General features: G+C 36.5%; 1 protein-coding gene across 1 annotated transcript; it reads right to left on the bottom strand.

The window, feature by feature from the left end:
- LOC18779486 lies at window positions 184–6,880 on the bottom strand. Its single transcript, XM_007213662.2, has 9 exons — window positions 6,509–6,880; window positions 6,197–6,376; window positions 5,698–5,810; window positions 5,179–5,213; window positions 5,026–5,078; window positions 4,765–4,917; window positions 4,175–4,443; window positions 2,089–3,878; window positions 184–1,631 (listed from the first exon to the last, which is right to left on the bottom strand). Exons 1-9 carry the CDS (start codon window positions 6,565–6,567, stop codon window positions 588–590), a joined length of 3,696 nt encoding a protein of 1,231 aa, XP_007213724.1. The 5' UTR covers window positions 6,568–6,880; the 3' UTR covers window positions 184–587.

Raw genomic sequence — 13,395 nt, forward strand, 5'->3', positions numbered from 1 at the left:
AACTGTCAAACCCTCCATGAAAAATCCAACCCAATCAACAATATTGAATCATGTCACTATATACTCTTTTTACAACTTCCTATTTCAATATTAATCTAAGGGCTATTTTCAATAAGTAGATTGGCCGGTTGAGCCAGTGTGGATAAGTTTTTTTTTTAAACCCCACAAACATTATATACTTGCCGATCAACAAAAGGTGCAAAGATGTCTGCTTTCTTACACATACAAACAGATTTTTGATAAGAAAATTACAAGAGATGCAGAAAATAACTCACAGTGACTATCAATGCAAATGCACTAGTTACATCAAATAAACAGGTGGGTTTGTTTGTGTCTTCCTAGGATATACAAAAAGATAACTTACAGTGCTCTCCTTGTGTGGCAGCAACACCCGAGGCCTTATTGTGTATGAGAGCTGTGAGGTTATTCACTTGACAGCCATAAGGCATGCATCAGCTGCATTATCAAGCATTTCAATTGAAAGGTCCATCCCTTGGACTTGAATAACCCAGAAACCAATGCCGAAGAATTAGGATATGAACTGCAATCAAAAGCTACTAGCAATGAATTAACTAAGCTCCACAATATCAATTGACAGGAGAGTTTCGGCTTTTCCGCCCAAACAATAGAAGCTTCTTAAACCCTTTGGCAGCTTTAGGAGAGGTTTCATCACTGTTCCATTTCTTCCTGGAGTGGAGTTGTTCTCTGAGTGTTTCATCACTTGGTGGAGTAGAGATTTCTATCTCAGAAATCTCAGAAGAGATTGGTAAGTTCTTAGTTATTGGACCATTTTCTTCAATGTTCACGGCGGAAACAATTGAAGTTTTGTTAGGTGATCTTGGAATAGGAGGATACACACTCATTTCAGGAAGATAATTTCTTTTGTCTTCACTAAGAACTGGAAATTCCTGAGGCAACTCTTCAGCATCACCTGTAAACTGATCCAGTTTTGCGGAGTTCACTTCAAAAGGCACAGAAAGACGCAAATTGGGAGAATACCCATTGCAGCTTCCGTTCTCCAAGGCCTCTCTTTGTAACGTCAGATTTCCTTCACTCTTTTCAACAGAAGATGTACCATGGAGTTCCTTAGTCTCTTCCAAATGATTGATGGAACTAGCGGGTTGAGTTGCAGGTGCAGCTGATGACTCAATTGGCAGTGCTTCTGTAGCTTCTATGCAAACCTTTTCCTGGACATAAGAGTCAGACGAAATTAATGGATTTAAATTCTTCAGGTCGTCTTTCACATCTGAAGGTTTGGTTTTGTTTGGACTTGGTTTCTTATTCATAGCACCAGCTGCCTTCTGCGACGAGGCAGTTGCAACTACACCATTTGCTTTAATGTTTTGTTTTTTGGGTTGGCCAGAATTCACCCCCGCGGTTGACAGCTTTTCAGTTACCCGAGCAGTTGCAAGGCGTTCAAGGGTGGAACTCCGGAGGACAGGCTTATCTGATTTCTTAGTCTCTTGGATTGAGGATTGAGTTTTAAGCTTCTCACTCTTCGTGTTAGTCATGGCAGTTTTGTTTTCCACTGGGGCCTTCTTAGACGTTGCTGTATTAGAACCACTCCTTTCAGCAATTCTCTTCTGGCGTTGAATTCGTAACTCCTCCATTCTCTTTCTCTGTTCTTCTTCCTAAAAATATATTGGAAAAGAAAGTGAATAAAACCAGCAAAATGGAAAAAGGAAGAAGGGGAGTGTTAGTAATAGTGGACAAAGGTTTAGTCTTGTGACATCAAAGAAAAAGAAGCAAGTCCATTTGGTCTGGGTAACAAAAACAAGTTCTACAGCATATTGCGTTCATCAAAAGGAATTAGGAAAAATCAGATAAAAAATTGCAATGAGTATAAAATATTTAAAAACTCGGAAAACACTGAAAATGATATCAATGAAAAAACAGACTGGTGTCTAAAGCATAACTATTTCAAATTTGTGGGACAGATTATGCCACTCTTTCTTGTTCCCCCCAAAAAAAGAGTTGGAAAGGAAATCTAGCTTTGCAAATCTTACAATGGGAGTTATCTTTCAGTACTTTCTATCCCTTCCCACATTATTCCATGAACCACTTGCAACGAAAATGTTCGTTACATACCTTTTCAAATTTGCTCTTCGGGACTGTGCTTTTGCTTACAGAAGTAGGTCTTGTGCTTCTTGACATGATATCAGATTTGCTCTTCCCCAAAGATCCATTTACAACTTTAGGCCTTGCTTCTTTGGATTGAACTTTATCTCCAGGACTTCCACTATTTTTATCATTCCTTCTCTTACTATTAGAAGGTTTCTTAACTTCAACACAATCAGTCATTTCAGTGCCAGGATTCTTTTTAGTGGCCTCAAATGATGACACATTATTCTCATAATCCATTTCGGGAGTCCATGGTGCCACAGCATGCTCCACAGCTGAACCACGGTCAAGCATCATGTAAAGGTCATCTGGTTCATGGGTGCTAAAGGCCTCAGGTTTATCATTTGAAATTTCCTCCATGCCATATTCATATTGAGTAGCTCCAATAATATCTGGAACGATGCTTATATCTGTCCTGAACTGAGAATCTGATTGATCAACCACTGATTGGTCTCGAACCATGAAAGAGTCATCCACAAGAACATCTCTCTTATTTTTCTCAGCATGAATACTGTCAGTTGCTAACTTTGATGAAGCATAAACACCATCAAAAAGTTTCAGATCATTGCTGGCATCCTGATTTGCTGATATATCTGTTTGGTTGCTGATGAACCAATCCCCTTCATTAGGACATTTGGTTGTGTAAGATTCATTGGCACAACCAGATACAGTATCATGGGAATTGTTCCCCGATTCTTCAATTCTCCGTGAAAATAATACATCCTCATATGTGTTATCAGTTCTCTTGGTAATCCGAGCAGCATTCTCGTCACCTTCAAAGTACCGGACGTGCGTTTTACTCTCATTACCTGGATCCCTCTCTGTCACCACAAAAAAATCACTTGAATCTGCTTGTTGCTTAGTCACTTTCGTCTGTTCCTGGTTAAATGCAAATGACCTTCCTTCACCAGAGTTCTTACTTGAAAAATATTCTTCCTCAACCTGTATATTGTGTGGTTCCATATCAAAAGAACTTGAATCCTTGTCCCTCATGAGAAGGTCCTGAAAAGCATTCCAGTTGTCATTTTGTTTTTCTCCCTTGTAATTATTTGCAACTCCATTTTTAATTTCCTGATCAGCAGCACCATTTGAATCATCTACGTTGCCTGGAAACTTGCTCCCATCTTGTTTTCTTTGATGATGTGAGGTTGACCTATGTTTCTTCCCCAATGACCCAACAGCTTCCTCCACCTGCTGTTTAATGGATTTGCCATCAATGAACTCATCCTCATCAGATGAATTTCCCTCAGACACACTGCCTGTTTCTCCATCCCTTTTAGAGGTTATGTAATTGATATTACGGATAACAACCTTTCTCGAGGACTTCCTCCCATGCTTTTTCCTATGCACCTGCTCTGTTCCAGAGTACTTTTTTCCATGTTCCATAGGATCATCAGATTCACTCTCATAACTAGAGCCAGTGCTCTGATCGGATCCATCTTGCTCTGACGTTTCCAGCACTTTTCCATGAGAATGTTTCTTTTTATTCCTATGAGATTTATGATTCCTACGACCATCGGATTCCTGATCAAAAGTAGGGCCAGATTCTTCCCCATTTGGAGGCCATTTCATATTCCCTGGATAATATGGTGGAACCTGCATACCAGGAAAAATGTAACCTTGATAGGGGTGCATTTGTGGATATACAGGACCTTGAAAATTGTGCATGTACTGGGGAAGATGGTTTGGCCATGGGTTTGGTACTTGAGCTTTCCCATCCGTTGATGACATCTTACCCGATGCTGGCAAGCTATTATCTGCACAAGACAAGAGAAGATGTTGTTGGAGATAGAAGCTCAGTTTTTCTCATATTGTAATCCTAAAGTAGCTCTAACATGGGTAACACAATAGCCTTTAAGATGACAGACAGGAATTACTGGCTTCTCTCATAAGATTGTTAGATGTGAAACGAAAATGAAGATGATTATAGCAATATCTGTGGATTACGATTTTTAAACCATGTCACATATTTTGCAAATGAAATTTTTGGGCAAGTAGATCACATCCAAATTATAAGCAGAAACTGGAAAGACCCATGGATGTTCAACCATACCTTGGTTCACATCCAGACTTCCATGACTTGTTGACTCAGACACTGATGTGTCTAGTGAGCCATTTTTCCCAACAGAGAGAGTACTATGGTTAACATTTATCATGAGATTCTGACTGGGGTCATTATCTTCTCCAGCAAGAATGATTCCTGATGTTCCCAAGTATGGCAGTTCTGGGTGAGCGCATGCCTGCATTGCTGCTATTTCTTCCATCCAAAGCCTATCTTCATTCTTTTGTTTGTATAGATTTATGAAATTAATGCATGCTTCCCTGAAAAAAACAAACAAACAAACACAGATTTCATCCTTTAACAAAATATACACCCACCAAACCTCCAAACGAGAAAAAAAGAATAAGAAGAAAGACAGTTCTGAATAAGAAAAGTAGAACTTTATTACATGAATTTATGGAAAGAGGATAAAAGCATTTAAAAGCCATTATCCCCTATATACCCCCCGAAAATGGTTTCCTGGAAGATATCTCGATATGTTTTTTATTGTTCAGTGTCCTAACTTATTTTCTTTAATTTGAAAAGGTACATGGCCAAAAAACTTGTGGAAGACAGTTCCAAGTCAAGTCAACTTTCTGTACCTTAAACGTGAAGCTCCAAAAGTATCAGAGAAAGATATAAGATCATCTATATAGTCCAGTTCAAATCCAGCTACTAAAGCACGAGCATAAGCCATCGCTTGTTCTTTGCATAGTACTACCTTCCGGGTTTCCAAAACACGTTGGAGACGAATCCTGTTCAACAACAGCAGCTGAGTAATCAATGCATGAAAATGCATTATGTTGTAAGTTGTAACCAATTATGTACTCACATATAAGCAAATGACAATCCAGATAACTTACTTGGAATTCTCTTCTGGCACAGCATCAATGGTTACATTGGATTCACTGTTTGACTAATGCACCATCACAACACAATAAAATGGTTCATTATAATGGAAAGTGCTTCAAAAAGAAACATCAGTATTTCACATACAATTGCCAAATGATGCATACCTTCAATGCAATTGACTTATTGTGATTCCCATCAGCTGTGGATATTTTAACAAACTAAAAGTCAGAAGATAGGTTTTATCAACTGTAGAAGTTAAAGTAATAAAGAGAAAGGGTGGGCCATGCACAAGCCTCCCCACCATTGCAGGGTCTGAGTTGGTTCAGATGTAAGCAGCCTTACCCCTGCTTGCGGAGGGGCTGCATCATCCTATTTTTAACCTGCGACCTCCATGTCACAGTTGAGCAGCCTTACCAGAGAGATTAAAGTAATATAACTCTTTTTTCATATTTATCCATTGCTTGTAGTAAATGCATGTTTAAGGGTTCAAAGAGAGCCCAACATTTTTTCATCTCTAGCTGGTGAATTTATTCCCAGAATAGAAAACAGGGTTTCATAAATGAATTTGATATTTAGTTCAATAGATCAAGAACGGAATCGATTCAGTAAATGCAATCCGCAGGTAAATGAATTGAAGAATATCAAGAAGAGATAAAGTATAAGTAAGCATCTCCAAAATGCACCTTCTGCCTCTGTCAATTCGTTCGATTGAATCGAATTCTCAATTTGCAAAATCTCCCTCTCAATAGTCACAAATCTTTCAAGAGCTTCTGGTGTGGTAACAAACTTCACAAACCTGTTGCATGTACATCAATAAAATGACACCAATTACACAATCTGTCAACAACGAACAATTATTTAGCACTTCATACATGATGAAATATGCAACTATAACAAGCTAAAGAACAGAACTTTACATCAAATCTAAGAGTGCTCTGACTCCAATGTCATTTTTTGGTTATCACAATTATGACCAGGATCTTCACTTAAATTAATTATAATATATGATTTTCTTTTTATAATTAATGGGTTCAACCCAGATCTAAACTTGGTCATCATCAAATTTGGAAATTTTCACTCAATTATGCTAGAATATGCAAGCAACCCATTGAAAATTGGACAAAAAATTCTTACTTAACTGATACCTGAGAAACAAACTCAAACAAACACACACAGAATTACCTTTGCAAAGTGGCTTTGGTGAACCAGGAGGCACCTGAGCCCGGAGGACGAAGAATAATGGAGTAGCCTCCTTTGGAAATCTGATCCTTGGCGCATTTCAAGTGTACAAGAAATGGTTCTAGAAGCCCTGAAGCCAATTTCTCGCTTCCACCAGCAGCAGCAAATATCACCAATTCACATCTTTAACACAAATCAATGATAGAAAACTCAATTTTAGCCGAAACCCAGAAAATGTTCACTGTTCAATTGCACACAACAACATGAACAATATGAAAGTACGCGTCTTTGTGTGTGTGTTTGTGAGCAAAGTACCTTGTTCTGGTTGGAGTGAGTTGGAACAGAGCATGATCAAGACGAGTCCTAGAATCCATTGCCAATATGAGAGAGAGAGAGAGAGAGAGAGATTTAGAGAGGTTCAAAATGTGAGCTTGGACATGTGGTATGGAGGTTTGGGTGGAGATGTTTTGTTAGAATGGGGCCGAACACATGAGAGAGGGAGAGAGAGTGCCAGCAGGAGGTGATGAAGCTGAGCACATGGGGGAAGTTTGAGAGCGTCGGAGGAGCACTTTTAGATTGTTTCTGAATGTGGATCCCACGTGACAATGCCGACAGAAACGTATCTATCTTACGTTTCTCACTCCCTCTCTCACTTTCACTTTGCTTTCACGGAAGAAGATGAAGACGAAGATGAAAAGATGAATGAATCTAAGGTGTCCAATCTTTCTTAAACCCCCCTCCCCTCCGCACAATCTACATCATGTATTTTACAAAACATTAGGATTATATGTTGCAATTCTATAGTAAAGGTAATTATAGAAATATTTGTGGCTAGCATTTTTTTAGCAACCAATATATAGGATCCATCTGTATTACAGGGTGGGTGGTTAACAATGTAACCAATAAATATGATACAAATATAACCTCACATCATTACAATTATGAATAAATATATGTTCGATTTATCACATCGTTTAAATATTTTTAATACATCTTCGCATACATTTTAATCTTAAATACAAATAAATATTCTTTTGTTGGAGAGTTTGATTTATTCCAAAAAAGAAGATTGCATATTCATACATATTTACACTTAATTAATAACTTTATTTTACAATCTAACAATATAACATTCTATCTTTCGGAGTCTATAAGAATATAATATACTATTATTAAGAAGAAAAAAGGGGTTGAGAAGTCTATGTCTTGGGTTCGCTCTTTTGGAAGCTTGTTTTTAAAGAGAGTAATAAGAAACAAAGAGAAAGAGGGTCCTCTCGCATTCATGCTGAATACGTGACACAGAATAGTGTGTGTGTGTGTGTGAGTGTGAGCAAAAAGCTATGGTGTTGCTTTACTGATACTAAATACTATTGAAGACTTTGAAGCAAAATAGAGTGAGGGAGTGGACAAGGAATCATAACACTGTCAAGCACCAACCGCAAAAAGTTACCCCAAATATTGAATGCCAATTTCTCCTATAGCATACTACTTTTCTATTTCTTAACTAGCCCCTTTCCCTCTTATTCATTCAACCGCAATTTATTAAATTTATTAACGTTCGGCACACACCGAGTCCATTCACCCAATAAAAATATAATACACGAGCTTTGTATATGTAGGCCCAACAAATCGCTCGCGGCCTCGGCCTCATAGCTATCTTAGGAAACTCAAGAGGATGCGAATCATCCACGTCGATGACAAGACCTCCCCGGTTACAGGTTCCTCACACCTCATAGAATGTACCCACGTCTCCTGAAGAGTCAGGTGTAAACTGCCTAAATCACCACATGACCAGATGGAACTGTTGCCATGCGCAACAGGCTACTCTGCCCACACCCTGCCCCCTAATAGAAACATAGAGGTCATCATGGGCAGAGAACGTGGATGGACTCCGACTGCCCATCATCTGACAAATTCGATGTGATATAAATGGCTCGCCTCCTAGTCGAGGTGACCAGCTTGTTTTCATTTACTTCTCCCTATAAATAAAACATAGATTTTTTTTAGAAAATGACAATTTTGGGATCCCTTCAATACTAAGAGGAATAAAAGAGAAAAGCCTTGTCCCTTCTCTTTGACCCCTACCTTATTTCCCATTAAGCTTCTCCTCTCCTGGAATCACATTTAGAATAATTGTATCTTCGTATGTTGGCCATTGGAATATCTGTAGTTCAAACAAAATTAGTTCTCTAATGGTGCGTTTGGATGAGGAAAATAAATTTGGGATTTTGACAAAAGTCAGAATTTCTAAATTGACATGAACAAATTCACTTATTTGGATTTAAAAAAAACACAGAAATGTAGAAATTTTGCATGGGAAAATAAATAGAATTTGGTGGTCATAAATTCAAACTTTAAATTCTATCTAAAAGTCGTCATTTCTAAAATTACAAGAGAGATTGAGTTTCTTTAAAAAAAGATAACTTTACAAATAAATGTTAAATTCCGTATTTAAATCCGTTATCTAAGCAAGAAACTTTACAAATTCTAGAATATTAATTTCTATCATTTTAAATTCCATCATTTATAACTTCAGTTATCCAAACAAGATGAAGAAAGAATGAGAGAAAAGAAAAATCAAAGAATTGCAAGATTAGATTGCACCATAAACATAAGACATTGGTTTATCCAAAAACATCATTAATCATTTTAAGGACTTTCTTTCTCATTTTGATAACGAAGGGCTTTCTCTTGTTCCCCGAAGTTATAATGGAGTTGCCTATACTCTTCCTAATGATGATTCTATTAGTTGGGTTGATTGGCCCCCTGGTTTATTCATAATGTTTTATTTGAAGATTGTAATTCTTCATAATTATCAATAAATGATTGTACTTTCTTTAAATTGAAACAAGAAGATGATTTCGGGCATGTTTGGGAGTGCTTCTGGAAGGCTAAAAGAGTTTTCTAACAACTAAAAGTGCTTCTAACAGCCTTTGACAGAAAAAGTTTAGAAGTGCTTCCTAGAAAAGCACTCCCATCTTTTTTTTAATGAAAATTTAAAATTTTTATAACGAAAGTATTTTTTTAGATGCACTTATGAGCAGAAATACTTCCAAAAAGCAGTTCCAAACCAACCCTTCATTTTCTTGGACATATAAAAAGTTTCAAGAGTTAATTGTTTTCTTCTACTGGTGTGGATTGTAAGGCAAATTACAAGGCCAATTTAGCTTTTTCCAGTCTCAAGTGATGTTCCAATTATTGATTTCGTCTATTAGGCCATAACCTTCCTTTTTATACAATTTAATATTTTATCTAACTATGCAAGTGGATAATATATCATGATGATGAGGAATTTTAAAGTTTGCTACTTGTTTTCATAAATCATATATATACTTCTAATTTCTAATTAATCATAGTTGAAAAAAGATGATGCCATAATTGGTTTTCAATCATCGAGGGCCGATTCCTACACCTGTTTTTGAATTTACATGCTAACAAGAACGTCAAGAAGTTCATTAGTCACAATGATCACCGCTCACCTTTCTTCATGTACTTTGAATTATTTTCTTCAGCTACTTCCAAAACTGAAGCTACCTTTGATGATTTGCAAACATAATTATATCAACTACCATCCAACTTGTATATGATTTGCCAAGAATAACTTCATGGAAAGAAACTGAATTTCAAATTCCAGAGTTTTTTATTTATTTAATTATTCATTGTTTCTCTGTACATTCATATTCCCCTAACTACATTAACAGTCATCGAAGAAATACTTGTTTTGTGAGCACTCCACTTTCTAAGTAATTTATTAGTAAAGAACAGCCACCACTTTTTTTTTGGTATCAAATTCTGAGACAGTGTTGATCTTAACCTTTAACCTTATTAGTTAAACATTTAAATTAGTTAAGGTTTACTTTAAAACGGCTTGTACATGATTCTGTGGAACTAATTAGGGCAAATTATATCATTAACGAGGTGTTAGTTAGATTGGTGTGCTCTAAAGTGGTTATTGGTTCAAATTTCTATGATATCCGTATGTGTGAGTTTAAAAAACAAAAATTGGGGCAAATTATCATGACATAATGATGCCAAGGCCCCATCTAAAAACCATTTCTATTTCTAGTTGGTTCATAAATTGTTAGGAAAAGAAACAAGGGAAAAAAAAAAGAAAGAGGAAAAAGGTAATAAGTTTATGTTAGATTTCTTGACCAAAAAAAAAAAGTTTATGTTATAAATTTTTGTCAGACATAAAGTACTATTGTGAAACAACAATCTACCTTACATTAGCTGGATACATTATGACATTTTGTCTATGATGATGATGACCAAACACCCATCTGAAACAAGTAACATTACTGGGTCCATTTGCTGTTTCATTCTGTGTATTTTTTAATAATTAAGAACTGATATGAAATCTTAACCACCACCACCCACCAGAGGACAAACAAAACTTCCATTTCCTGCTGCCAGATTATCCATATGTTTGTTCTGAGTGTGTCATAACTTTGGATACCCTGATATTCATAAATTAAATTCCAACATTGTTTATTTGAGGTTTTTTTTGTTGTTGTTGTAAAGGTTTGACCTACTTGTACATGTGAGCATGAATATGAACATATCTAAATAATTCATAGCATTTCCTGTTTAAATATGAGAATTATGAGAGAATATTTTTTTTGAGAATTTTGTATATTTTTTGATTATATTTATAAGGCTTATTTATTTTAGTACTTCCTGAAACTTCGGTCAAATCTTATTTTACCCCCTTAAGGTTAAAGTGATCCACTTAACCCCCTTGACCGAGGTTTGATGACTCATTTTGTCCCATGACGTCAACTCCATCCAAAAGTCCGTTAACTTTGATGACAAGGCAAGTGGAATCCACCTTCACATAAATAAAAATATAATTAAATATTATAATAATTAAAAATTAAAATAAAAAATAAAAAACTACATTTAAACAAAGTAAAAATAACAAAAATAACAAAAAATATAACATAATCAAACAAACCCATCTCCCCTCCTTCCACCCAACCGCAGAACCCATAACCCAGCCCCACAAACCCCTCCCCCCTCTTCTCCCACTTGCAACCCGATTTCTTCTGACCACCACCCACAGAACAAAACCTTGTTCTTTTGGTTTTTGTCCACAGCTACTCCTCCCCCCTTACAACCCAACCAACCCGTCTCCCTCTCCCCTTCTTTTCCTCTCTCTCCCTTCGACACACAAAACATTGAACCCAGTCGCACTAGCCTACCCAGATTAGAAAATAGTGATGGTTTTTCAATTTCAACTCTCTCTCTTTCTCTCTCTCTCCTCTCATCGTGGGTCATCGACTACCGAATTTGCACAGAATCACAATCCTGTGTTGTGAACTCTGGAGAGGATCTCAATCTCGTTCTCTGTGTTGTGAAGGCTTGCTGACAACGTCGATTGAGATGGGTTGGGGGATTTAGTATTTTTCACTACCGTTGAGAATGACATGTAGAGAAAAGGCAAAGAAAGCTGGGCTTGTTGTTGATATGTTGATGGGTTCTCTGAGATTGTGAGAATAAAGGTAGAGAGAGATTGAGATTGAATTAGAGGAGGAGGTGATAAAGGTAAAGGTTGTATGAGGTAGTGGTGATTGAATGGGTTGGGGAGGTGATCGTAAAGGAGAGTACTGTGTTATCAATTTTTAAATTTTTGGGTTTTTTTAATGTAGATTTTTATTAATGTAGAAAGAATTTCATTTTTAACTTTTTCCATTTTTTTTATTTTTTTTAACTAAACAAGTAATTACATGATTTAATTATATATTTTATTTCACTTAAATAAAAAAAAAGTGGGCCCTTTACATGACACATAATCACTTGTGGTAAAAAAAGACTAAAATAAGTATGCCACATCATCAAAACTGACAGAGTTATTAATGAAGATGATGGTTGGGGGTAAAGTGAAACACGAAACCAAGGTCAATGGGGTTAAATGGGCCACTTTAACTTTGGGGGGTAAAATGAGATTTGACCGAAGTTTCAGGAGGTACTATAGTAAATGATCATATTTATAATACAACGGAGTCTTCGTGACCAAGTAAAGTAATAAAAAATTTTATTTTTATTTATAGTAGAAAATCAGGAATTAAAGTAAATCAATTACAATTACAATAGAAATCTTTGGTGTGCAAGGAAAGAAAATCAATGGTCTACAAGTCACGCCAACAATCCCTCTTACGTTGGTGCATATATGTCGCAAATGCCCAACTGATCTAGTGAATTGTAGAACGCTCTATTGGAAATCGCTTTTGTCAAAATATCCTCTAATTGATTCTCGGACTTCACGAAAGGGAACTGAATCACTTTAGCCTCAAGCTTCTGTTTGATGAAGTGTCGATCTACCTCAACATGTTTAGTGCAATCATGTTGAACCGGATTCTGTGCGATAGCTATAGCAGCCTTGTTGTCACAAAAGAGATTCATTGTGGATGTAGGTTTATACCCAAGTTCAGTAAGCAACTTTCTTAACCAAATAAGTTCACAAATCCCTTTAGTCATGCCTTTGAACTCAGCTTCTGCACTAGATAAAGCAAATATCTTATGTTTCTTACTCCTCTATGTCATCAAATTACCTCCCACGAATGTGACGTAACCCGATATAGATCTTCTATCTGTTACACTACCTGCCCAATCTGCATGTCAATAACCATCAATATTCAAATGACCATGTTTTGAGAACATAAGTCATTTTCCTGATGCAGACTTCAAATATCTAAGTATGCAAAGAACTGCATTTATGTGGTCTTCACTTGGAGAATGCATAAATTGAATGAGGACGTTCACCGCATAAGCAATGTCCGATCGAGTATGTGACAAGTAGATCAATCTTCTCACTAATAGTTGGTATCCTTCTTTGCTAGTTAGAACTTGATCCTAGTATTCTCCAAGATGATGATTCTGAACAATAGGAGTGTTTACAGGCTTGCAGTCTAGCATTCCTGTGTCTGTCAACAATTCCAAGACATATTTCTTTTAAGAGAGAAATATGCCTTACTGTGATCGGGCTACCTCAATCCCCAAGAAATACTTGAGCCCACCTAGATTCTTCATCTTAAATTTAATAGCCAAATAGTCTTATAGCTTAGATATTTCATGTTTATCATTCTTAGTAATAATCATATCATCAACATAGATTATTAAAGTTGTTACCTTCCTTTTCTGATGTTTCAGAAACAGAGTATGATCTGAGTTACTTTGTCTGAAACCATTGTTCTTCATCACCA

The sequence above is a fragment of the Prunus persica genome, chromosome G4 (genome assembly GCF_000346465.2).
Source record: "Prunus persica cultivar Lovell chromosome G4, Prunus_persica_NCBIv2, whole genome shotgun sequence".
NCBI classification, from domain to species: domain Eukaryota; kingdom Viridiplantae; phylum Streptophyta; class Magnoliopsida; order Rosales; family Rosaceae; genus Prunus; species Prunus persica.

Excerpts from the sequence above, each read along its gene's own strand:
- LOC18779486 (XM_007213662.2), bottom strand. The coding sequence starts at position 6,567 with ATGGATTCTAGGACTCGTCTTGATCATGCTCTGTTCCAACTCACTCCA. Across the intron at positions 5,811-6,196 it reads ACCAAAGCCACTTTGCAAAG|GTTTGTGAAGTTTGTTACCA; the intron begins GTAATTCTGTGT and ends TACATGCAACAG. Across the intron at positions 1,632-2,088 it reads CGAAGAGCAAATTTGAAAAG|GAAGAAGAACAGAGAAAGAG; the intron begins GTATGTAACGAA and ends ATATATTTTTAG.